Source organism: Giraffa tippelskirchi, chromosome 4 (assembly GCF_054371585.1).
Source record: "Giraffa tippelskirchi isolate mGirTip1 chromosome 4, T2T-mGirTip1v1.2.pri, whole genome shotgun sequence".
Taxonomy (NCBI): domain Eukaryota; kingdom Metazoa; phylum Chordata; class Mammalia; order Artiodactyla; family Giraffidae; genus Giraffa; species Giraffa tippelskirchi.
The window spans coordinates 53,166,619-53,192,576 of NC_137278.1; the positions used below are offsets into that span (position 1 = coordinate 53,166,619).

General features: G+C 37.5%; 1 protein-coding gene across 1 annotated transcript in view; it reads left to right on the forward strand.

Moving 5' to 3' along the window:
- Positions 1-25,958, forward strand: part of DNAH6 (dynein axonemal heavy chain 6) — a 281,257-nt gene that overhangs the window by 91,279 nt on the left and 164,020 nt on the right. Inside the window, exons 18-29 of the mRNA XM_081596922.1 lie at positions 3,167-3,310; positions 6,376-6,588; positions 7,258-7,350; positions 9,808-9,927; positions 12,328-12,508; positions 15,293-15,389; positions 17,765-17,984; positions 20,875-21,039; positions 21,124-21,237; positions 23,649-23,774; positions 23,860-24,015; positions 24,735-24,896. Of these exons, the coding sequence (XP_081453048.1) occupies positions 3,167-3,310; positions 6,376-6,588; positions 7,258-7,350; positions 9,808-9,927; positions 12,328-12,508; positions 15,293-15,389; positions 17,765-17,984; positions 20,875-21,039; positions 21,124-21,237; positions 23,649-23,774; positions 23,860-24,015; positions 24,735-24,896 (1,791 nt within the window). The remainder of the gene's footprint in view (positions 1-3,166; positions 3,311-6,375; positions 6,589-7,257; positions 7,351-9,807; positions 9,928-12,327; positions 12,509-15,292; positions 15,390-17,764; positions 17,985-20,874; positions 21,040-21,123; positions 21,238-23,648; positions 23,775-23,859; positions 24,016-24,734; positions 24,897-25,958) is intronic.

Below are 25,958 nucleotides of genomic sequence, written 5' to 3' on the forward strand. Positions count from 1 at the left end.
TCTGTTTTCATTTTTTTTTTAAAGGAAGCCTTTTTTTTCCCCTGTGGTAAAATAAAATCATGGTAATGAGATCTAGGATCTTTCTTTGAGAGTTCAATAGTAAATTCTAATCATAGTAAATTAGCGGGGTAAGTATCATAGGGCTGGGTTCTTAGGGTCTACTCTTGTATTCAAACATTAACAAGGATTAACCCTCTAGGAGACAGAATATATGACCATCTATTTTTTCCAGTGGAGAAGGCAGTGGCAACCCACTCCAGTGCTCTTGCCTGGAAAATCCCATGGGTGGAGGAGCCTGGTAGGCTGCAGTCCATGGGGTCGCTGCGAGTTGGGCATGACTGAGCGACTTCATTTTAACTCTTCAATTTTATGCATTGGAGAAGGAAATGGCAACCCACTCCAGTGTTGTTGCCTGGAGAATCCCAGGGACAGGGGAGCCTGGTGGGCTGCCGTCTATGGGGTCGCACAGAGTCGGATACGACTGAAGCGATTTAGCAGCAGCAGCAGCAGCATTCTTTCCAGTGTGATATGTACATACTAGAAATACCATCAACTTCACAAATATTGCTTTACACTTGCTGATTCAGCTTCCCTGTGCTGGTACCCATAATTAGAAGTCATACATCTAGGTTAAACCATAGTGACACAAGAATGATTCCTGGATAATGTTCTGGATACAGTGGATACCAGTGGAGAATAAAAGGGACAGAGTCTAGACTCTCACAGAATTTACCTTTTGGTGAAGAAAGCAGAAAACAAACAAACATATATATGCTATTATAACAGAGAATTTTAAGTGCTGTTGTATAACTCATTTATCGGTTATCTCAGAAGTAGAAAATGCTCCTGAGTAGTAAAGAAGAAGCTTAGAAAGTGCTCTGATTCCCACCATAGATTAGAGCAGTGGCTTCCAAAGTAGGACAAATTTACCACAGGAAGTGCACAAAAAGTAGACATTATATCTAGAAAAAAATGAATGTTTATAAATTTTTAGTTGAGGCATATTTGACACACTGTATTGGTTCCAGGTGTATAATATGATGATCCTATATTTGTGTGTACTGTAAAATAATCACCACAGTAAGTCTAGTTAACATTTGTTACCATTCACAATTATAATTTTTTTCTAATGAGAACTTTCAAGATCTGTTCTTTTAGAAGCTTTCAAATATGCAATACAGTATTATTAACTAGTCACTATTCTGTACATTACATTCCAATGATTTATTTATTTTATAATTAGAAGTTTGTACCTTTTGACCTCCTTCACCCATTATATCCACCCACCCCTTTTCTCTGGAAACCACCAATCTATTCTGTTTTAGTTGTTTTACTTTAGTTGCTTTGTTTTGTGTTAAATTCCACATATAAGTGAGATTATATGGCATTTTTCTTGGTCTGACTTATTTCACTTTACATAAAGCCCTCATGGTCCATCCATGTTGCCAAAATGGCAAAGTTTCATTCTTTTAATGGTGGAATAATAGTCCATTGTATACATATAACACATTTTTTTCATCCATTCATCCATTGGTGAACACACTTAGGTTGTCTCTATTTCTTGGCGATTGTAAATAATGCTGCTATGAATATGTCATTTCAAATCAGTGTTTTTGTTTTCTTAGGATAAAAGTCCAGAAATGGAATTGCTGAGTCATATGGTAGTTCTATTTTTAATCATTTGAGGAATCTTAATACTGTTTTTCATAGTGGTTGTGACAATTGACATTTCTACCAGCAATGCACAAGTATTCATTTTTCTCCATATCTTTTCTCCACTACTTATTTTTTGTCTTTCTGTTACTAGCCATTCTAACAGGTATAAGGTGATATTTCATTGTGGTTTTCATTTTAATTTCCCAATGGTTAGTGATGTTGAGTATCTTTGCATGTACCTGTTGGATAACTGTTACATCTTTTTTGGAGAAATGTTTATTCAGATCCTCTGCCCACTTTTAATCAGGTTATTTGTTTTTCTGCTATTGAATTATATGAGTTCTGGATATTAGCCCCTTATCAGATATATACTTTGCAAACATTTTCTCCATTAAATAGACTGACTTTTTCTTTTGTTGATGGTTTCCTTTGCTGTGCAGAAGCTTTTTAGTTAGATTCTCATTTGTTATTTTACTTTTTTGCCTTTGCTTTCGGTGTCAAATCCAAAATATTGTTGCCAAGAGCCTTCTCAAAGAGCTTAATACCTTTGTTTTCTTTTAGGAGTTTTAAGGTTTTGGGTCTTATATTCAGATCTTTAGTTTATTTTGACAGCCTGTGGCTGTCCAATTTTCCCAACACCATTTATTGAGGAGACTGTCCTTTCTGCATTATATATTCTTGACTCTTTTGTTGTAAATTAATTGACCATATATGCGTGGGTTTATTTCTGTTCCATTAATCTATGTGTCTGTTTTTGTGCCAGTACCATACTCTTTTGACGACTATAACTTTGGAACATAGTCTGAAATCAAGGAGTTGATTTGTTATTCTTTCTCAAAATTGTTTTGGCTGTTCAGGGTCTTTTGTGATTCCACACAAATTTTAGGATTGTTTGTTGTATTTGTGCGAAAAAAAAAAAATGCCATTGGAATTTTGATAAGGATCACATTGAATCTGTAGATTGTTTTAGGTGGTATAAACATCTTAACAATATTAGTTCTTCCAATCCATGAGCATCAAATATCTTTTCATTTTTATAAATTTTCTATTGCCTTCAATCCATATGACCATCCATCATGATATGTATACACTTACATGTTTATGTAACTGATAAATATATTTATAGATACATGCATACATTGAAGTGCATGTTTAAATAAGTTATATTAAAAGGGTACATAATCAAATATAATAGGAGACTACTGGGTAAGAAGTTTCTGGGTCACAAGAATAAAAATTAGCTATTTGTAACTTTACAATGATTGGCCCTCAGGAATCAATTACAGGGATTGCAATACTGCATTTGATGGTATGTGTGAAAAGGACATGAAAGTAATAAACAATGCCTGGTCTACTATTAGAAATATTCATAAGTAGAGCCATTTTAAAAAGCATAAAGTTGACTTGATTTGACAACATAGCTACCAGAAAATCTGAGTAAAGAAATTTTTACTATTTCAAATTTGCCTTTTATCATATGTCTTAACTTCTTTCCCCCTAATTTTCATAGTCCAAATTTGACTCCTTGGATCCAGAATTTCTAAATGGTCAAGTTTCTAAATATGCCAAGTTTGTGACTCAATTGGAAAAAGGCTTACCACCCAACAGTGTCGTGCCCCAGCTAAAAAGTAAGGTGGAAAAAATGAAAGAAAAGGTAAGCTTGGATGAAATTATTTCAGAAACTCCAGATCAATCAGTTACTACTTGAGGTTAATGAGACAAAAGCCAGGAATTCTTCCCTGTTTAAATTATCTTTGCACAGACAAATTCAGTTACTGCAGAGGCACAAACTGCATCCTTCTCTTTAGCTGAGCAAATCATGCAACTGAATAGTATGAGAATTCTAGTTGTTTCTCATCCTCACTAGCACTTGTTATCAATAAAGGGTTCTTTTAAAATTTGGTTTGCTTTGTTTTTAATTTTAACTATTCTAATAATGTGTAGTAATATCTCACAATGGTGATTTACACTTTTCTAATGATTAGTGATGTTGAGCATCTTTGCCCATGTTTATTTGCCATTCATCCACCTTCTTTGCTGAAACGTCTGTCTGGATATTAGCCCAATTTTTAATTGGCTTGTTTGTTTTGTTATTAGTGAATTTTAAGATTTTTTTATGCAGTCTGATATAAATCATTTTTCAAATATGTAACTTGAAAATGTTTTTCCCAGTCAGTGACTTGTCTTTAGTCCCTAGACAGTAACTTTCACAGAACAACAGGCTTAAATTTGAATAAAGTCTTATTAATGTATTTTTTCTTTTACATATTACTTTTTTAGTATAGTATCTGACAACTTTTTGCCAAACCTAACGATCACGCAAATTTTCTCTTGTATTCCCTTCTGGAAGTTTTATAGTTTTGCTTTTTTAAAATTAAGATATATGATTTATTTTGAGTTATTTGCATGTAGATATTCAGTTGATCCAGCACCATTATTTGAAAAGAGTATTCTTTCTCCATTGATTGTCTTTGCATCTTTGTGAAAAATCAGCTAACTATATTTTTTTAGTCTATTGCTGAATACTTTATTCTATTTTGTTGTTCTGTAAGTCTATTCTTTCACCAGTACCACACTGTGTTGATAATTATAGCTAGAAAATCTTGAAATCAGGTAGTGTAAGTTCTTCATTGTTCTTCTTTTCACAATTTTGTCAATTCTAATTTCTTACCTTTCCATATAAATGTTAAAATTAGCTTATCAATATGTACAACAAATATCTTGGATTTTGGGAGAGACTGTGTTAAATCAATAGATCATTTTGAGGAGAACTGACATCTTCACAAGATAGAATTTTCTAATCTCTTACCAGCCTATCCCTTCATTTAGTTAGGTCTTCTTATATTTCTTTTCATTAATGTTTTGTAATTTTCAGCATACAGATTATGGACATACTTTGTTAGATTTAAAACTATTATTTTATGTTATCTTAAATGATACTGCTTTTAATTTCAAATTCTAATTGTTCATTTCTGGTAGGAAGGAATACTGTTGACCTTTGTATATTGATCTTATATCCTATAATCTTACTAAATTCGCTTTTTAATTTTAGGAGCTTTTGTACATTATTCAGAATTATCAACATAGAAAATTACTTCAGCCGTGAATAGAGACAATTTTATTTATTCATTTATAATCTGTGTGTCTTTTCTTTCCTTTTCTTGCCTTCTTGCACTGGGCAGGATTTTCTATACAATATTGAATAGGAGTGATGAGAGAAAACATCCTTGTCCTGTGCCTGATCTTAAAGGGGAAACGTTAAGTCTCTTTTTAAGTATGATGTTAGTCAAATATTTTTATAGATGCCTTATATTAAGATAACAAAGTTTCCTAGTTTTCTGAGAGGCTTCATTTATTTTTTATAAGATTTCTTCTTCTAAAGTCTTAATTGTCTGAAATTAATATAGTTATATATTCATTTATATATATAGTATAGCTTTCGTTTAGAATTTGCACAATATGACTTTCTCCATCGTTTTATTTTTAATTTTTCTGTCTTTATATTTAAAGTGGATTTCTTGAACAGTGCATAATTGGTTCCTGCTTTTTTATACAATCTGATTTTTTAAGCCTTTTAACTAACATGTTTAGACCATTCATATTTAAAGCATTATTGATGATTGGATTAAAACTGCTGTCATGCTGGTTTTTTAATTTATTTGTTGTTTCTTTCTTCCTCTTTTTCTTCCCTCTCTTGATTTAATTGTATATGTTTTTTGATTCCATTTTATCTTCTCCATGGAGTTATTGTTCATACCTGTTTTAAGCAATTTTTAGATTTTCAATTAATCCAAGTCAACCTTCAAACAATATTATACTGCTTAATGTAGAGTATAAAGATTTTATAATACCATATTCCCCATTCCTCCCTCTCATCTTTTGTATTAATGTTGTCATGTATTTTACTTATATAAAAGTAAAAGTAGCATAAGTAGTATAAACACAACATGTTGCTGCTATTTTTGTTTTATATAGTTACATTTTAAGGAATAAAAATGGGAAATAAAATGAAATTTATTTTACATGTATTCCATTTTCAATATTCTTCATTTCTTTGTAGAGATCTAAATTTCTGACTCATAGCAGTCATGCTGCCTGAAGAACTTCCTTTAATATTTCTTACTGAGTAGATATGCTAACAATGAGCTCCCCCAATTTTTGTCTTTATCCTTTATTTTAAATGATATTTTCACTGGCATATAATTCTGAGTTGGCAGATTTTGTGTTTTCTTCCAGCAATGTAAAACTATTTTCTTATCTATTTACTTGCATGTTTCTGACCACACCATGAGATAGGCTTTCTTAGGATTCTTCCAGTCTTCTCTGTGAACCCTTCTATGTATTTGTTGCCCCCAAGACTTCACATTCTCATGTTACCCTACACTCAGTCTTAGCAATTTATTTTTAAAATTCAGCTACATCTTCTAACTAGCTTAAATGGCAACCCAAGGTATCTCTCCCAGGTAAACAAATTCTCAGAAACTTCTTTCTGTGGAGAAAACTATGGGTACCAGTGTCTCTCTAAATTTTGAGTTAGCTGGTTTTGCTGCAACCTCACTTTTCTGATGGATTCAATACAAGTCATTAATTTGCTATTTGTCCAGATTTTTCATTGTTTACATACATCAGAGGTGTTCTTTCAAGCTTTTTACATGCCCAAATTGGACTGTATTTTTTAGGATAAAAAGAATGGCACCTCAGAGAGTGTGTGTTTTCCAGCTTCCAGTTATCATTGACCTGAGGAACCCAACTCTGAAGCCTAGACATTGGGCAGCTATTGAACAAACAGTTGATGCCACTCTAGTGGACCTTGAAGTTCCGTTAACCTTGGAGAAGCTTGCCGAGTTGCATGTTTTTGACTTTGGCCAAGAAATTCAGGACATTTCTGGACAGGCTTCTGGAGAAGCTGCCTTAGAAACAATCCTTAAAAAGGTAAACCTGAAAAATGTGTATTCTGAAAGTCCTAAGATATAAAGGTTTTCATATTCAGTGGGAAGATCATCAACTTTGTTTTTCAACATTGCAAGTTTCACCATCTCATTATCCGTTATCTTTCTGCTATTCCTTTACATTTATTATCATTATTATTGTTATCACTTCTATACATATCTTCTTTCTGTTTAGCTTACACTCCAACAGGAACTTGATGGCAAGACATTTGCACACTTTGTGTAAAGAACCATACACAAAGAGATCTTATGCCAAAATATATTATCTTTCAAAGTACATATTAGAGAAGACTAACTCTATGAAATGCTTCAAAAGCATATTAAGAAGATTTCTCTACTTAGGATGTTTAACCTCCTTACTTTAAAAATACACATCTACCAAGGATCTATGTAAAAAGAATTTTTTCCTTTTAATCAAGGCATAAAATGGGAAGGAATACACATTAAAGTATCACATGTTTTCATATGTATTAATGCTCTTCAATAAAATTAAGCAAATTAGTGCCATCTAATGGAGAAGAGAATTTTAAGAATTTTAAGGCAATTAGGAGATTAGGATAATTATGGAGTTTTCCATTATTTCATTCCATATTCATTTATCAACCTAAACATAAATGAACTGAGATATACTAAGACTTGAACAATTTCCTAGGTGGAGGATTCTTGGAAAACAACTGAATTTGTCATCCTTCCTCACCGTGACTCCAAAGATGTGTTTATCCTGGGTGGCACAGATGATATACAGGTGGGTAAATTGGATTATTGAAACTTATGTTGAAGGTTCTTGCCAGACCTAGTCCTAAATATCCTATGGGAGATTATAATGAAGGACTGAAATATGAGAGTTGTTAAGGAGAAATCTAACTGAGAAGGCAAAATATGAATATGAATAATTGTTTAGTCATCAAGTTGTGTTCAACTCTTTTGAGACTGCATGGGCTGTAGTCTGCCAGGCTCCTCTGTCCATGGGATTCCCCAGCAAGAATACTGGAGTGGGTTGTCATTTCCTTCTCCAGCAGATCTTACCAACCTAAGGATCAAACCCACATCTCTTGTGTTGGCAGGCAGGCTCTCTACCACTGAGCCACCAAGACATGAATGCTTGTACATGAAATACTTAACAAAGCAATAGATACGACATATATATATACATAAAGAATTTTTTCTTTTTAATCAAAGCATAAGACGGAAAGGAATACACATTAAAGTATCACAAGTTTTCATATGCATTAATGCTCTTCAATAAAATTGAGCAAATCAGTGTCATCTAATGGAGAAGAGGATTTTAAGAATTTTAAAGGCAATTAGGAGGAGATTAGTGTAATTCTGGAGTTTTCCATTATTTCCATTATTACATTCCATATTCATTTATCACTATATATATAGTTGATATATATATGTATATATATATATATATATATATATATATATGAGTTAAAAATCTTGTAGTCAGTAACTGCTGGAGAATTTGGAATAGCAAAGAGATCAGTTGTAGCTGAAGTGATCAGAGAATCCTTGCTAGACCAGCCAAGACATTCTAGACCCTAAAAATATGGGGGTTTGATATTAATAGTTATAGATGAGACTAGAAGGCACTTCAAACCATTTAAATAAGGCAAAGAAGCATGAATAAACATTTCAGGTTTATAGCACACTAAGAAGCTAAATTCACTTGAAATTTTTGAGATTAGGAGTAGATGGTCATGCTCTATTAACAGCAAAAGAAGATAAATCTAACCCATGTGTTTGGAATATTCTTAGTGACTTAATATCCGAAGGTGAATTTGTTTAGCAAAGGAATCTGGGGATTATGACTCAATATAAAAAGCAAATCCTACACAGGGAACTATATTCAATATCCTGTGATAAGTCATAATAGAAAAGAATGTGAAAATTATATATATATATATATATGTGTGTATAACTGAATCACTTGGCTGTATAGCTAACATTAACACAACACTGTAAATCAGTCATACTTCAATAAAATATTTTTTAAAGCAAAGCCCCATTTTCTTAGTGTGTCCCCAAACTAGAATTGGAGATGAAATGTCTTTGCCAGGTGTAGTTTGGAAGAGCAAGACCAGACAGCATTCTGGGTGGTGAAGGGGAGAGCAGACCCAAGATGGAAATCAGTCAGTATGAGACCAGGTGATAGCAGGTGATGGGGCTTCTGCTCTGAAGAAGTTTATAATTTAAATAGAGCAATGAAAATTCTTTAGATTAGCAGACACATTTTTTAAAATGTACATGTTCTGCAAGGGTTGCTGTGGCATATGGAGAAGGAGTAGGGGAAGGAGGTAGATGAAAACTTGTCTATAATCGTCCAGAGCTTGACATGAATGAGTTCACTTTTCCTCTTCCTCAAGATAATTGAGGGAGAATGATGTTTCATTGGATAAAAAAGGCAGCTACTTTGTCAAGTTTTGAGCACTTTGAGAAATAAAGACCTGGATGACAAAGTGGTGTAAAGCACCAGATAACTTGTAGGGGGAGATTGAAGAAAAGGGCTGAGCTAAACAGAAATGTGTGCCACTAATAATGACAGAAATAGCCAGGATTTGACAATCAGAAGTTCCATGGTGACACTGAAGAAAACATCATAGTGGTTTTGTAAATCCTGGTGAAGGGGAGAAGGAGAGGAAGTGGGTAGATGGGAAATAATGGGTGGGACTAAGCTGTTAATTCAGAAAGTTGGCTTTTAAGTGGTTTGGGATTAACATATACACACTGGGTGCATGTGTGCGAAGTCACTTCAGTCGTGTCCAACTCTGTGCGACACTATGGACCCAAGGATCGAAGCCACATCTCTTGTATCTAACTTGCAATGGCAGGCAGGTTCTTTATCACTAGCACCACCTGGAAAGTCCCCGCATATACACACTACTATATATAAAATAGATAATCAACAAGGACACACTGTATAGCACAGGGAACTCTACTCAATATTCGTATAACCTAGATGGGAAAAGAATCTGAAAAGGAATGGATATATGTATGTGTGTAATTGGATCACTTTGCTGTACACCTGAAACTAATACAACGTTGTAAATCCAATAGAAACTTCTATTCCAATATAAAATAAAAATTTTTAGGTAAAAATAAAAATCAATAAATAGACTCTTGGAGTTAAATATCTGTAATTATCTTTGAGAGCACTAACATACGATGTTGCACATATTTTCTTCACCTTTCCTGAAAGGTCCTTCTTGATGACAGCACCATCAACATTGCAACCATTGCCTCATCACGTTATGTTGGCCCACTGAAAGCTCGAGTAGATGAATGGCAGAAACAGCTTGCTTTATTTAATCAAACACTGGTGAGTAAGGATAATTTCAATTCATGGACTGAGAGAATTGGAAAGTCACAGGACCTTAGAAGTCATTTGTTCACTTAGGGTTAGATAGTATAGAGTTTAGATGTAAGATTCAATTACTGACATTTTATCATTCTCAGGATATAAGGAGAATGCAAATACCTTGAGCTCTTCTTTATAAGATTATACTATCAATAATTAGTTACTATTGCTGTGAAACAAAATACCACAAACTTTAGTGGTATAAAACAAGATACATTTATTATCCCACAGTTTCTGTGGGTCAGGAGTTCATGACTTAACTGGGTCTTATGCTTAAGGGTCTCACAAGGGTTCAATCAAGATGTGGGCCAGGACTGGGTTCCCATCAGAGATTCAACTAAGGGAAGATGCTGAGAGATATCATTTCCTTGCGATTCCAGGATCAGGGGCTTCAGTTTCTCACTGGCTGGCAGTCAGAGGCTATCCTCAGCTCCTTCATGTTGCTCAGTTTTTTTCCATGGAGTTCCTCAACAAGATGACTTGTTTCATCAGTATAGCAGGGAAGAGAAAGTCTCTAGGCAGGATGGAGTCTACAGCCTTGTGTACTGTACACCTAATTGTGTACATCCTATTGGCTTTACCATATTCTCCATAACTAGAAGCCAGTCGCAGGTGGCACCCACACTCAGGGGGAGAGGATCACACAAGACATGAAGCCCAGGTCCTGGGGCCACCTTAAGGGTCTTATCACAGCAAGTTCATATTTACTGGACTAATACTGTTCCTCGAAGCCTCCATGGTGCCCTTCCTTTCATACACACTTCCTTTTTGTTTTATTCTACCTCAGATTATCCCATAATAAAACAAAGAGCCCACTTACTCTGGTCTAATTTTTTCCCCATCCAATGTCTTTCTTTGACTTCAGTTTTTTATCTTGTATTAATTATGTTGGGGTTCCTCTATTTTCTGGGGCTTCCCTAGTGTCTCAGACAGTAAAGAATCTGCCTGCAATGCAGGAGGCAGATCCTTTGATCCCTGGATCAGGAAGATCCCCTGGAGAAGGAAATGCCAACCCATTCCAGTATTCTTTCCTGGAGAATTCCATGGACAGAGGAGCCTGGTGGGCTACAGTCTAGAGGGTCACAAAGAGTTGGACATGCCTGGGTGACACTCCCCTATATGTTCTAATATGAAAAGTTATCTGTGACTTAATACAGGCACTGAGTAGGAAAAGACAATTTGTCTCATCTTTATTTCATAGAGACCTTTTTCAGGAATCCATCCTCTTCAGTGTACACCTTATAATCTGATCCCTAAATAACAGGGACCCTCCAGAGAATTAACTGCATAGAAAGTATGAACCTGAAATAAACCAGGGAGCGGTTGGGACATTAGGGTATAGGCATAGCCCCCAAATCTAGAATGAGGTGTGGGATGCTTTTACGAATCTCAGGCCTGCACCTGTGATGGCAAGAAGCACAGCGGAAACATGAGGTCTACAAACTTTAGATCTGACTCTGCACTTGTGGTTTCTTTGATTAACAGTGATCATCTCTAAGAGGAGAGATAGTATATGGTTTTCTTCTTCTTCCCAGTCTTATGTCTTTGCCACATGTTCTGTTATAAGCAGGTTTTACTCTTTTAATTGAAGAAAATGAATTGTGGTTCTTCTTTAAAAGGAGGGAGAGGGAAGAATATAGACATCATTGAAGCAAAGAACCTTTTTTATATATTTGGAAACAGTCACTAAACTTAACAGTTTCCCAACCCTTCAGATACCTTGAAGCATCTTGCTTCCCCCTAGAATGTCTCCTCTGGGCATTTTAATCCTCTTTCTTTGGGTCCATTCTGGTTACCACACAGTAGTAGACTCATTATAACTCTACTCATACCAAAAAATGAGTTGGAATTAGGCTGAGATGAGTCTGGATATTTTAAGGAGGTTTTATTTCAAAGGAGCTGTGAAGACATAGAGAATGAACTTATCATTATGGGGAGAAAGGGTGGGGGCCGGGGGAGGGATAGATTGGGAGTTTGGGATTGACATGTACACACTACTGAATTTAAAATAGATAACCAACAAGGACCTACTACACAGCAGAGGAAACTCATTTCAATATTCTGTAATAACCTCGATGGGAAAATAATTTGAAAAATAATTGATGCTTCTGTGAGTTTAACTGAATCACTTTGCCGTATACCTGTAACTAACATATCATTGCTATGCCATATACCTGTAACTAAGATATCATTTATATGCTCCAATATAAAATAAAAAAAAATTTTAATGAAAAATTAAGGCCTGTGAGACACTGTCAAAATGGAGAAAATACAGTGAATCCTCATGTATTTATTTTAACATAGCTGTGTATTTTCAACTTTGGGTGAAAAAATTTGATAATGTCCTTATTTTTCTCCTAGGAAGAATGGCTGAACTGCCAGAGAAACTGGCTCTACCTAGAGAGTATTTTTAATGCTCCAGATATTCAAAGGCAGTTGCCTGCAGAGGCCAAGATGTTCCTTCAAGTGGACAAGTCATGGAAGGAAATCATGAGGAAAGTTAACCGGCTGCCTAATGCTCTCCGTGCAGCTACTCAACCAGGTAGAAAAGAAACACACAAAAAGACTTTACAATCATCCAAAGCATTCATCACTTGTAAGATTCTAATAATATGTGGAACATTCAACCCTTGATCTAGTCAGCACTGATGACCAAGAACATTTGTAGTACCTTTGACACTCTTGCTAAGCAATGTGAATTAAACACTTGTTATTTTATTACTATTAATGTATTATCATCATTATCTTTCAGCTCAGTTCATAGTTTTGGCACACAAGCATCTACTTCTTTTGCTGTGTGTAGCATTGGGGAATGCCGCCTCACACAGTATCACTGATGCTTCCATCTCACAATTTAGGTTAAAAAACATACATTTACATTCAGTTGACCCATTCTGTTAAAGTTCTTACAGACTTCTAACCGTAAAAATTTCCACACTTTAAGTAATTCATGACAACCACTTACAAATAACGCCACTAATGGTAATTCTAATCTCAGGATTGAAATGTGTTTTATTTATTTTTTAGTTGATTTTTATTGGAGTATAGTTGATATTTAATGTTGTGTTAGTTTCAGGTACACAGCAAAGTGAATCAGTTATACATATACATATATTCACTCTTTTTTAGATTATTTTCCCATATAAGTCATTATAGAGTATTGAGTAGAGTCCCTAGTGTTTTACAGTTGAAATGTGTTTTAATAAGTTCTGTTTCTAGGGATGTAGAATCAAAATCTTTCGGGGTACACATACTCAGTGATTGAACTTTATGTTTTCTATCAAAGCCTCAGCTCAACGGCTTGTTGTTCTGTAAATGGCAGCACATGGTCTATCCTGGTGATTACCCCAGAGAGCTTCCTTCAGGCAGAAGCAGCTGCTGGGCTGTGTTCTCTGCCCAAAGACTCTTACAGAAACAGACAGGAAAAACTCTATGGGATGAGAGAATTGAAAACCTTAAAACTTTGGGGCTTCAAGCAGCTGCCCATATTCCTTGGTTCTTAGTCCCCTTTCAGCCATTAACTATTATCACTCCAGTCTATGTTTCTGCCATCTCATCTCCCTCTCTACCTCTTATAAAGACCCCATGATTATACTGGGCCCACTGCATGATCCATGATAATCTCCCCATCCTGTGATCAATAATGTAATCACATCTGCCAGTGCCTTTTCCCATAAAAACTAACAAATTCTCGAGATCTGGGGATTAAAACATGGATATCTCTGAAAGACCTTTTATCTTGTCTAGCACCCCCCACTCAATGTGCATATTCAAACTTATTGCAGAGTGCTGCCCCAGTCCCTACTGGACTTTTGTTGTATAACTTTTGGAATTGAAAAAAAAGATTTCAAAAATACATTTAGTCCCAGGGATTTCAGATACAGAAGTGTGGAGATATGTGTATATATATATATATATATAATATATATATATATATATATACACACACACATATGACTTCCCTGGTGGCTCAGATGGTAAAGAATCCGCCTGCAATGCAGGAGACCTGGGTTCAATCCCTGGGTCAGGGAGATCCCCTGGAGAAGGGAATGGCAATCCACTCCAGTATTTTTGCCTGGAGAATCCCACAGACAGAGGAGCTTGGTGGGCTACAGTCCATCGAGTCACAAAGAGTCAAATATGACTAAGTGACTTACACTCTCATATATATATATATAATTTCAGATGATGATAAAGCTGTGAGGAAAAATTAAGCAGCATAATGTGGCAAAAGAATAGCTGGGGGCTGCTGTGTATATGTGTGTGTTGAAAAGATATTTTGATAAAGTGACTACTTTTGAGTAGAAATCTGCAAGAATGAAGGAATGAAATATGTTTATGGATATAAGGGAATATTGCTAATATCAGAAAGAACAAAGGTAGAGACCCTGCAGTAAAAGCACGCTTAGCATGTACTCCTGTCAGCAAGGAAGCCAGAGCAGGGTGGAGAGCAGCGCACAGGAGAGGACTTAGGAGTGAGACCAGAGAGGTAAGTGTGCTTGGGTGGTGGGTTGGGGATTGGATTGGGTCATTGATCACATAGAACCTTGGAGACCGTGGAAAAGACTGGATTTGATTCTTGAACAGGTATGGAAGTCAGGTAGTGTGATAGGCACCAAAACATCAATGTCAAGTGAGACATGAATCTTGCTTCTTAAGATGCTACTGTTCAGTGATGAAGAAATAGGATGCGATTGCCACAATTTCAGCATCTAAAGATGGCAGAAGAAATAGAAGACATGAGTAAAGAAGTGACAAAGAATATGTAGCATTTAGAGAATGGCTTCATTTGGAGGGTCAAGAGGAGGCAGTTGTTTGGGCACCCCTAATCCCCAAAAAGTGGGTGATGCTAGATAAAAAGGTTTCAAATTAAATGCTTGTTCTTCTGTGGCAAATATTAAAATTAATGTCATTATTGAGGGATAGACTGGGAGTTTGGAGCTGGTAGACACAAAGTATTAGGCTTAGAATGGATAAACAAAAAGGTCCTAATGTATAGCGTAGGGAACTATATTCAGTATCCTGTGGTAAGCCATAATGGAAAAGAAGATAAAGGAATGTATATATGTGTATAACTGAGTGATTTTGCTATACAACAGAGATTATCACAACATTGTAAGTCAACTATACTTCAATTAAAAAATAGAATAAGATAGATGCTAAAAAATACTTAACATTCTTAACCAACCTTCCCAAATTTTAATTTATTAGACCATTCTTTTACCAAATAAAACCAAAGCTTTTAAAAAAGTTAATATCATATTTAAAATTATATTCTCTATTTATTTCAACATGACTTTACCAATACCTTTTTTTCAATGAACAGGACTTCTGGAGACTTTTCAAAATAATAATGCATTACTTGACCAAATTCAGAAGTGTCTAGAAGCATATTTAGAATCAAAAAGAGTTATCTTTCCAAGGTAAGTTTATAAAGCTACCAACAACATTTTTAATAGTTGAGTTTCCATGAATTTGTGAAGATATACTTTAAAACAAACTATAACCTCAAAACATCAGGGGACCAAAAAGGGAAGCAGGACATATATTTCATATTAGCAATGCAGCTCATATCTTGATTGGGGAGTGTAAGTGTCAAGGATAAAGACACAGTGTTTGGTTTAAGTGAATAGGTGCGGGAAGAACTCTTGATCACAGCAGCATTTCACTGCTGGGTGTGTCTGTGTGCACCTGCATGTGTGCATGTGTTCACCGATATATCTGTAAAAAGTTAGAGACCTTTGTTGCCTGAGCTGATTTCTTTAGGCTAATTGATGGCCTAAGAGGGTCACTGTAGAAGTCATCTAAAAGGTCATTTCACAAATTCTAAATGAAATTTTTTACTCATCCATTCATTCTAGAAACATACCAAATGTTTTGCTCAGTGTTAAAGATATAAGAAGAAAAGGCCAGATCCCTGCTCTAATGGAGCTCGTGGTTAGCACATGGACAGTCGTGTAAATACACCGTTTTGGTGCAATTATATACGAACAGACTATGACTACCTGATGATCACAAGAGCTCCAGACTTCATTCATTGGGGCACACTGTACCATAACATAGACAATATCATAAAATATTCATCTTCTGTGGATTTTTCCTGTTAGCTGTAAAAGAAATGGCTGATAAGTTCTGTCCAAGTCAGCCAGTGTTATACACTTATGTGGGTTATTTGGTTAAGAGGGGTTGTTGCTGGGTACCACACCAGGGTATGTGCATGCACAAGACATCCAAGATCTGGAAGATTTGATTGAGTTCAACAGATTCAGGCAACACGAGAAAAGATAGAGGAATATGTTTGAGATGTGCCTTTTATTTCACTCTTAAATCAGTGGCTCCCAGCTTGGGTCTCCCCAGTGCACAGAGAAAATCTGTACACTGCTTCTGATATTTAAAGAAACCTGGACACAAATTTACCTGTGATAATGCTGAACACCAAAAACATCAGCTTTTATTTTTCCCTTTTGTTTAGAATTACGTCAACTAGGTCTGCAGTGTTTATTAGGTCAAGAGGCTCTGTGCACCATTGATTTCACTTTCCAAGCCTTAACAAAGACATGTTACGAACCATCTGAATTAGTTCCTAGGGCCACAAGTTAGGTCTTGGGGACACAAGAGGAATGCAGCATGGTTCCTGCTCTGCCAGGGTTCATAGTCCAATCTTGACAGTTGTCTGTTTCATTAGTTGAAAAGGGAGATGAATTATTCTGTATCTGGTAGGACTGATAGAGTGCAACCCCAAAACATCTTTATTTCTGAAGACTATCTCTGCATTCCCTACAAGGGGCTAGTTTCTTCCTGCTCAGAATCTTAAGCAGACATCATGAATTTTCTGGCCGTTCTCAGATAATAATGCCCAAAAATCTCTTGTTGCCTTAACCCACTAAACAATCTGTAATCATCGAAACTCTGAAATTCTTTCAAAGTGAAAACATCCCCCTTCTCTGGCCCAGGCCTGTTGCAGGGCTGAAACCTTTAGTGATGATAAGGATGTGTAATAGTCAACCCTCCCTACTTCCTATTAGGTTTCTGGGATCTCCAGGTTTGGGGCAGGGAAGGGAAGAGAGGCAGTACAGCAGGAGAAATCTGAGTTGGCTTGTACCCAACTGGCCCCCTCTCTCACATGGGGCCTTCCAATGAGCTCATGAGATTCCTCCAGTCCTGAGGGATCTCTCATAGGCAGTTTTCTCCATAGGAGTGAAGTGTCTTCTCCAGCCATACCCTCACCCTTCTCTCTCATCCCTCAGCATCCAGGTATGCCCCTTCTCCAGTTTTTTTTTTTTTCATAGAATATCTTCATGCCTTCAAATGGCCCTGTTGGGCAAGATCTAAGAAAATCCCGTGCCAGCTTACACCAGCACAGCCCACATGTGTGTAGTCACAGAATCAAATAAGGTTCCAGCAACCACGCATTCATTTATTCAACAAATTATGTATTGAATACCAGGTATATATGAGGTACAAGGCTGGATTCTAGGGAGGATTCTAGGAGTTCAAAGCCAAGTAACAGACATGTGACCAAATCAGTATCACAGCAAGTGCTAGCATTTTTACACATTTTATGAAAAATCTCTATCTTTTATGTACCAGGCACTAACTCCAGATGCTTGAGATGCAGCCACACTAATCTGTATAATAATCATATTTAGAGATGTGTGGCTTCCCCAGAAACCTAAGACTAATAGGTCCAAGAAATCAGTGGATGGGGAAGAGATGTGGCCAAGGGATTCATCTTTCATGGGTATATAAGGCTTTGCTTCAATTTCAAGTTACATTTTAAGTATATTCTTTAATCTAGATTTTACTTCTTGTCAAATGATGAGCTCTTGGAGATTTTGGCCCAGACACGAAATCCCCAAGCTGTGCAGCCACACTTAAGGAAATGCTTCGACTCCATTTCAAAGCTTGAATTTGCTCTCTTGCCTCCTGCTGAGGGAAAAATTCCTGGAATGGATGGAGAGCCAGAAAAGATTTACACTAATGATATTTTAGCGATGCTATCACCAGAGGGAGAAAGGGTAAGGTATTCTTGTTAATAATTCTTTATGGGTAAACTTTGTTACTCTTCCAGGGTTGGAGAATGGAGATTTTATTCATCAGCATGCTAAGCATTCATCAAGTGCTACATGCCCTGGTCTTAGGCTGGCTCAACAATTTCAAAAATAGCCATGATTAAATTCTTGCCCTCAAAGAATTCAAAGTCCAGCAGAGACATAGTCAAACAACTGAAAAGTCCCATACTAAATGTAATAACAGAGGTGTGTTCTCTGTTCTTGGAAACAGGGTGGAAAGAACTGGAGCCAGGTCTTAACTCTCCACAAGGAACAAAGGAGTAGCCTAGATAAGAGCTGGTTCTACTGCCTGGTCACCTGGATTCCACTCCCAATCTTTAATCTCAGCTATAAAATGAGGATTAGTAATAGTGCCCAATTAATGAGTTGCTGGGGATTTTTCAGGTGTTCCTGTATGTACATTACTTTAGAATAGTACCAAGTGGGTGCTATGAAGTATTAGTTGTCACTGTTTGACTGCAGTGTTTCCTAGGCTCTGCACAGTACCTGGAATACAGTAGGCATCAACCAAGTGAATGCACTAGCAGACTATTGGGAACCAAGTGACATCACAGAGGAGAATCACACACAGACACACACCCACACACACAGACACACACACAGAGGCAGCCAAGGAAGATGGAGATGAGATATGGAAGGGAGAGCATTCCACACAGACAAGTCATTCAGGGAAATGCCAAGGATTTTAGTCCAATCAGAACACAGTAGTATATCTATGGGATCAGTAAGAGCCCATAGGCATTTTACTTGTACTATACAGGCATTCCAGTGTTCATAGTAGCACTGTTTACAATAGCCAAGACATGGATGCAAACTAAGTGTCCAACAACAGATGGATAGATAAAGAAGATGTGAATATATATATATACGTGTGTGTGAATATATATATATCATTGTTGTTATTCAGTCGCCAAGTCCAGTCCAACTCTTTGTGTCCCCATGGACTGCAGCATGTCTGGCCTCCCAGTCCCTCACCATCTCCTAGAGTTTGCCCAAGTTCATGTCCATTTCATCAGTAATGCCATTCAGAGTAATGGAATATTACTCATCCATTAAAAAAGTATAAAACTTTACCATTTGCTACAATATACATGGACCTGGAGGGTTTTATGCCAAGGGAAATAAACAAAGACAAATATTGTATATTTTACCTTAATAGGGGATCTAAAAAATAATACAAACTAGTAAATATAACAAAACAGAAACAGATTCACAGATACAGAAAACAAACTAGTTACCAGTGGGAAGAGTCAAGGAGGGTAGGGTATTACAGGGGTAGGGGATTAAGAGGTACATACTACTAATACAATATACAAAATAAATAAACAACAAGGAAATATTGTACAGCACAGGGCAGTATAACCATTAAAGTAATAACTTTAAATGAAGTAGAATCTATAAAAATATTGAATCATTATGTTTTATTCCTGAAACTTATAGAATATTGTAAATCAAGTATACCTCAATAATTTTTTTACTTGTCTTAAATTGATTCTCTGGCAAAAGACTTTGCTCATCACTAGTGCAGAAGAGAGAGGAAAGACCTAGGCTAGGATTCAGGGAAGACAGGACATGCAAAGCGAGGGTAGAGGAAGTGAGCAGATTCTGGAACCCAGATAAGCAAGGTAGTCAGGTCATTGAAAGTCCAAGAAATAAATGTGAAAAGGACTGAAAAGTGTCAATTGGAGTGAACAATTGGGAGAACACTCGTCACCCTAGGGGCTTCCCAAGTGGCTCAGTGGTAAAGAATCTGCCTGCCAATGCAGGAGACACTGGTTTGATCCCTGGATTGGGAAGATACCCTGGAGTAGAAAATGGCAACTCACTCCAGTATTCTTGCCTGGAAAATTCCACGGACAGAGAAGTCTGGCAGGCTGCAATCTGCTTGTGTCCAAAGAGTCGGGCGCTACTGAGCACGCACCCAACCTGATCACGTTAATAACCTGACCAGGTTTGGAGAAATGGTTAGAGCCAAAAATCATATGGCAGCAGGTAGGCAAAGAAAGTGGAGGAATTCATTTAGTGCACATAAACTCCTCTTTGGGCTTTCCTGGTAGATCAGACAGTAAAAAATTTGCCTGCAATGCAGGAGACCATATTCCATCCCTGGGTCAGGAAGATCCCCTGGAGGAGGGCATGGCAAGCCACTCCAGTATTCTTACCTGGAGAATTCCAAAGACAGAGGAGCCTGGTCGATAGGATACAACTGAGCAAAGAGTTGGACACAACTAAGTGACACACACACACACGGCTTCTCTTTCCACACAACTGAGTCACACACACACATACACATGGCTCCTCTTTCCACACAACTGAGTCACACACACACACACACACACACACACACACACACACACACACACACACACACACACACACACACACACACACACACACACACACACACACACACACACACACACACACACACACACACACACACACACACACACACACACACACACACACACACACACACACACACACACACACCCTCCTCTTTCCGAGAGTTGGCCCCAAAGGGAAGCCGTGAAATAACGCACCAAGTAGAGGTGGGTAGGTACTTCCCTAGCGGTTCCGCAGCAAAGACTCCATGCTCCCAATGCAGGGGCCTGAGTTTGATCCCTGGTCAGGGAACTAGATCCCACATGCCACAAATAAAAATTCTGCATGAGGCATAGCCAAACAATTTTTTTTTTAAGTAGAAGTTGGTAAAGTGAGAGTGGAATATCAATAGAAAGTTTCAGTGTCTGTGGCCACGCTTCCGTGTTTACTGAGCTCAGGATTCTGTTAGGGATGTATGGAGGATGTTATCACCTCTCTGATTACCTCCCAGGTGAGCCTGGGGAAAGGCCTAAAGGCCCGAGGCAACGTGGAGGAGTGGCTGGGCAAAGTGGAGGAAGCCATGTTCACGTCTCTGCGCCGCCTGTGCAAAGCCGCCATCGCGGACTATCTGGGGAAACAGAGAACAGTGTGGGTGGTCGCAGGCCACCCTTCTCAGGTAACTTAGCTCCTTTAAATCTCCGCCTCTGCATCTTACTCGGCGGAGAGGAAGCCCACACTGAACGAGGGTGTTTCCCTGCAGGTGATCCTGACCGTTTCTCAAATCATGTGGTGCCGCGATTTGACGGAGTGTTTGGAAAAAGAAGAGGGGAATCACTTAGAGGCCCTGGAAGATTTTGAAAAAGTGAACTTTGAGGTGAGATTATGGGCAGGTCAATATCAGACGTATCGCTGGGCAAGATGGTCCCAGTGGCTCTTATGGGCGTGGTTGATACAAATTCAGTACTTCGGAAATTGTAAGGCTCTTCTTGTAAGGATAAAACAGTGACAGGTTACTAAAATCTTGCTGCGTCTTTCTAATATCGACAAGAAAAGTCATAAATATTACTTAACTAAATGATTAGCCTCCGTTTTGTAAATCATAGAAATCATGAAGTGTCATTACGTCATTATGTCACATAAACAAAAATGTTTCTGAAAGCCTGTAATCTGTATTTTAATTAAGGATCACAGGATGAATTGTAAAAGGCTCTATTTCAACTATGTATGAAATAGATATATATTAATTAATAAAACTGAATGGTTTTTAACTGTTAAAAAAATTGTAAGGCTCTGAGATGACATCCAAAGATTTGGGGTGCTCACAAAAAATATCTCTGTTCAAGTTTTCTCAGCAATACTCCCTTGATGTTTGCATAGTATTTATGTGTATGGTCAGTCGCTTAGTGGTGTCTGACTCCTTGTGAACCCATGGACTGCAGCTCGCCAGGCTCCTCTGCCATGGGGATTCTCCCAAGCAAGAATACTGGAGTGGGTTGCCATGCCCTACTCCAGGCAATCTTCCCAACCCAGGGATCAAACCCAGGTTTCCCGCATTGCCATATTTATATGAATACTTTTAAAAATAGAAGGAAAAAAGAGCAATTTAACAGGAAAATGTCAGGAATATAAGAGTTTGCCACCTTTAAGGAGAAATGGTATACTGGATCCTGATGTCTCTCCCAGAAGTTGATATAATCCAGGAAAACCACAGGATTTGTGCCATTTCTGTTCTTAAGCCCAACACATGCTTTTCTACTGTTTTATAGAACCCTCAGGCAATGATCCGGAGAAGGCAATGGCACCCCACTCCAGTACTCTTGCCTGGAAAATCCCATGGATGGAGGAGCCTGGTAGGCTACAGTCCATGGGGTCGCTAAGAGTTGGACGACTGAGCGACTTCACTTTCACTTTTCCCTTTCATGCACTGGAGAAGGAAATGGCAACCCACTCCAGTATTCTTGCCTGGAGAATCCCAGGGACGGCGGAGCCTGGTGGGCTGCCGTCTGTGGGGTCACACAGAGTCGGACACGACTGAAGTGACTTAGCAGTAGCAGGCAATGATCAATAAAGCCATAAGATTGAATGAATTAAATACCATCCTACATAAATTTTTGAGCTATCCTTAGACATTGCAGCTTATAGCAGGGCCATATCTTCAACTCCAAATTCAATTCTACTTCCAAGCAATGGTGCATTTTTAAAGACTCACCCTTAGGGGGGTTTTCTGGTGGTCCAGTGGTTAGGACTCTGCTCTTGCACTGCAGGGGGCACGGCTTTGATTCCTGGTTGGGGAACTGAGATCCTGCATTCTGCACAGCATGGCCAAAATAATTTTTTTTTAGAAAATCACACTTAAAACAGAAAAAGGAGAAAACAGCTTCCTTGAAATAAATGAAAACTCTCTTATAAGGTTCTCAATAGAATTTCACCTCAGAGAGCTCCAGAGAGAAGACTCACTAAGGAAAGTCCCACTGATCTCTTTACAGAGTGACCCTTGATCAGGATCAGCCTGAGTGAAAATTCAGCCTGTCAAGGTTTTCAGAGTCACTACCCTTCTTTGAAAAAGATTTAATGACTTAACGTGAATGCTTTTGGTTAATCAGCCATTGGCTTGGTTAAAATGCCTGAGTTTTCTGAATATCCAAAAATAAACAAACCTAGCCCTATAAATGAGAAGCACTACCTTAATCACATTTAATTTTTGAGGAGAACAGTCTTCTCTGGAGACATCATCACAGGATGGTTGAGAGCTTTCCTCAAGGCAAATGTCTACCTGAGTCTCATTTTTGCCACTTTATTGACTGTGACTGCCACCAGTTTACTTACCCTCTCTGACCTTCAGTTTCCTCTCATGTGAAATGGGGGTAAATCTAGTATGTACTTCACAGAAGTCTTATTGGAATTAAATAAGTTAAACTGTTGTCCTATTTGGTCACAGAATTACAGATTTTCATGAAATTTGGAATAGACATTTGTCAAAACTAATTTTTTAAATATTAATAAATTTGTCATCTTTATTTTATTTTATGTTATATTTTCTTGGCCCTGCCACATGGCATATGAGATCTTGGTTCCCCGACCAGGGATTGAACCTGTGCCCCTTGCAATGGAATCACAGAATGTTAAACACTGGACCTTCAGGGAAGTCCTAAAACTATCTAATTTTATAGATACTGAGTTTTATAGATAATTCTGGCAAATATCGATTCCTAACCTAATAGTAAGAAGATATACATGTAAACTGATTTTTGAAAATTAATGACCACATTTTTTTTTCATTTGTAGAGATTAAATGCCCTGGCTGCAATAGTCCGAGGCACTCTTCCTAAATTACACAGAAACATCATAACTGCCTTAATTACTATTGATGTACATGCAAGAGACATAGTCACTGAACTTGTTCAAGCCAAGGTAACTGTTTCATGCAAATAAAATCATATGTTTCTTCCTAAAATTAATGCATCTACCAACTGTATCATTGTTGTCACTTATGTAGGTGGAGGTAGTTGACTCCTTTGACTGGCAGAGACAGCTGCGCTATTACTGGGATGTAGACCTGGACAACTGTGTGGCGAGGATGGCACTCTCTCAGTATACCTATGGCTATGAGTATTTAGGTGCATGCCCAAGATTAGTTATTACTCCTCTCACGGTAAGTTACTGACCATTAGGTTCATGACTGCTTTTTTCCCCCATCATAATAGTTCTGAAATGTTTCTAAGATTAAACCTTGAAAGAATTTGCTGTGAATACATCTTCGTATAGCAGAGATTTATTTACTTTATTTGATCATGTGTCTGAATTTTTTAGTATATTTCAGTTGCTGTAGAACCTTTCATGAGTGAAGTAAGTCAGAAAGAGAAAAACAAATATTATATATTAATGAATATATGTAGCACCTAGAAGAAAATGGTACTGATGAACCTGCTTGCAGGGCAGGAATAGAGAAGCAGATGTAGAGAATGGACTTGTGGACACAGGGAGGGAAGAAAGGGTGGGATGAATTGAGAAAGTAGCATTGACACACATTTTACTGTGTGTAAAACAGATAGCTAGTGGGAAGCTGCTGTATAGGACAGGGAACTCAACTTGTTGCTCTGTGATGATTTAGATGGGGAGGGGTGGGATGAGGAGGCAGGTGAGAGGGAGGCTCAAGAGGGAGGATATACATACATATGTATATATATATATAGTTATGACTAATTCACATTGTTGTACAGCAGAAACCAACACGACATAGTAAAGCAATTATCCTCCATTTAAAAATATATTTAAAAAAATAAATAATGACCCTCCTGCTATAGAAAGCACTTACAAATTTGTGGCCAGTGTCAGTTCTCTTCAGTAATGACAATTTATCCATTTCTTCAGGATCGCTGCTACCTTTGCCTCATGGGGGCTTTGCAGCTGGATCTGGGAGGCGCACCAGCCGGTCCTGCTGGAACTGGAAAAACGGAGACCACCAAAGACCTTGCAAAAGCCCTTGCCATCCAGTGTGTGGTCTTTAACTGCTCTGATGGTTTGGATTACAAGGTACAGTCCTGGCATATGAATGCTAACATTAAGTGCTTCATGTGGCTTTCTCTGTTTGCAGTGTGACCCAGCAAAAGAAGGAGAAAAAGGGGTGATGGCAAACTGGGAAAAACTGGTGGGGCCAGGAATGATTAAAGTGGAATAAATAGAGCAAGGGAGAATAGTCAACACAAGGCAGTCTGGGTGGGCCAGGTAGGAATCAAGGCCAGGATTTGTCAAATGGTGGTAAAAATGAGGTATAAGACAGAATAGCAGGGAAATCTAGGAACAAGGAATAAACTTATAGGAAGAGAAGAGCAGGGACTTCCCTGGTGGTCCAGGGGCTAAGACTCTGTGCTCCCAATGCAAGGGGCCCTGGGTTCGATCCCTGGTCAGGGAACTAGACCCTACATGCCGCAACTAAGATCTGGTGTAGCCAAATAAATAAATATTAAAAGAGAGATGAGCAATTCAGAGTTGTGTATTAAAAATGAAATGCATAGGAGGTGAGAATTCAGGGAAGGATTTTTTCATTGAGTAGTTCTCAAACTTCTTGATCACAGGAACTTTTTACACTCTTAAAAATTATTGAGGCCTCCAAAGAGTTTTTGTTTATATGTATGGGTTATACCTGTTGATATTTTCCATGTTATACATTAAAATTGATGCATGTTAAATATTTATCTGTTTTAAAATAACCATAATCAATTATTACATGTTAGCACAAACACATATTTTGAGAAAAGTAACCATTTTTCAAAACAAAAAATTTAGTGAGAAGAGTGACACTATTTTATATATTTTAAAATCTCTTGTTTGGTATAATGGAATATGGCCAGATTCCCATATCTGCTTCTGCATTAAATCTTTTGAGATACGCAATTTTGATTGAAGTATTTGAAAAGAAATCTAGTCTTACACAGATATACACACTAAAAGAGAGGAATAGGTTAATAGCTTCTTCAGATAATTGCTGATATTCTTCTTTGAAATTATACCAAAACTTGACAAGTGGCAGCTTCTTAAAGATTATTTGTGATGTTGAAACTGAAACCACATCAATAACTTTTTCATACTCTGTTC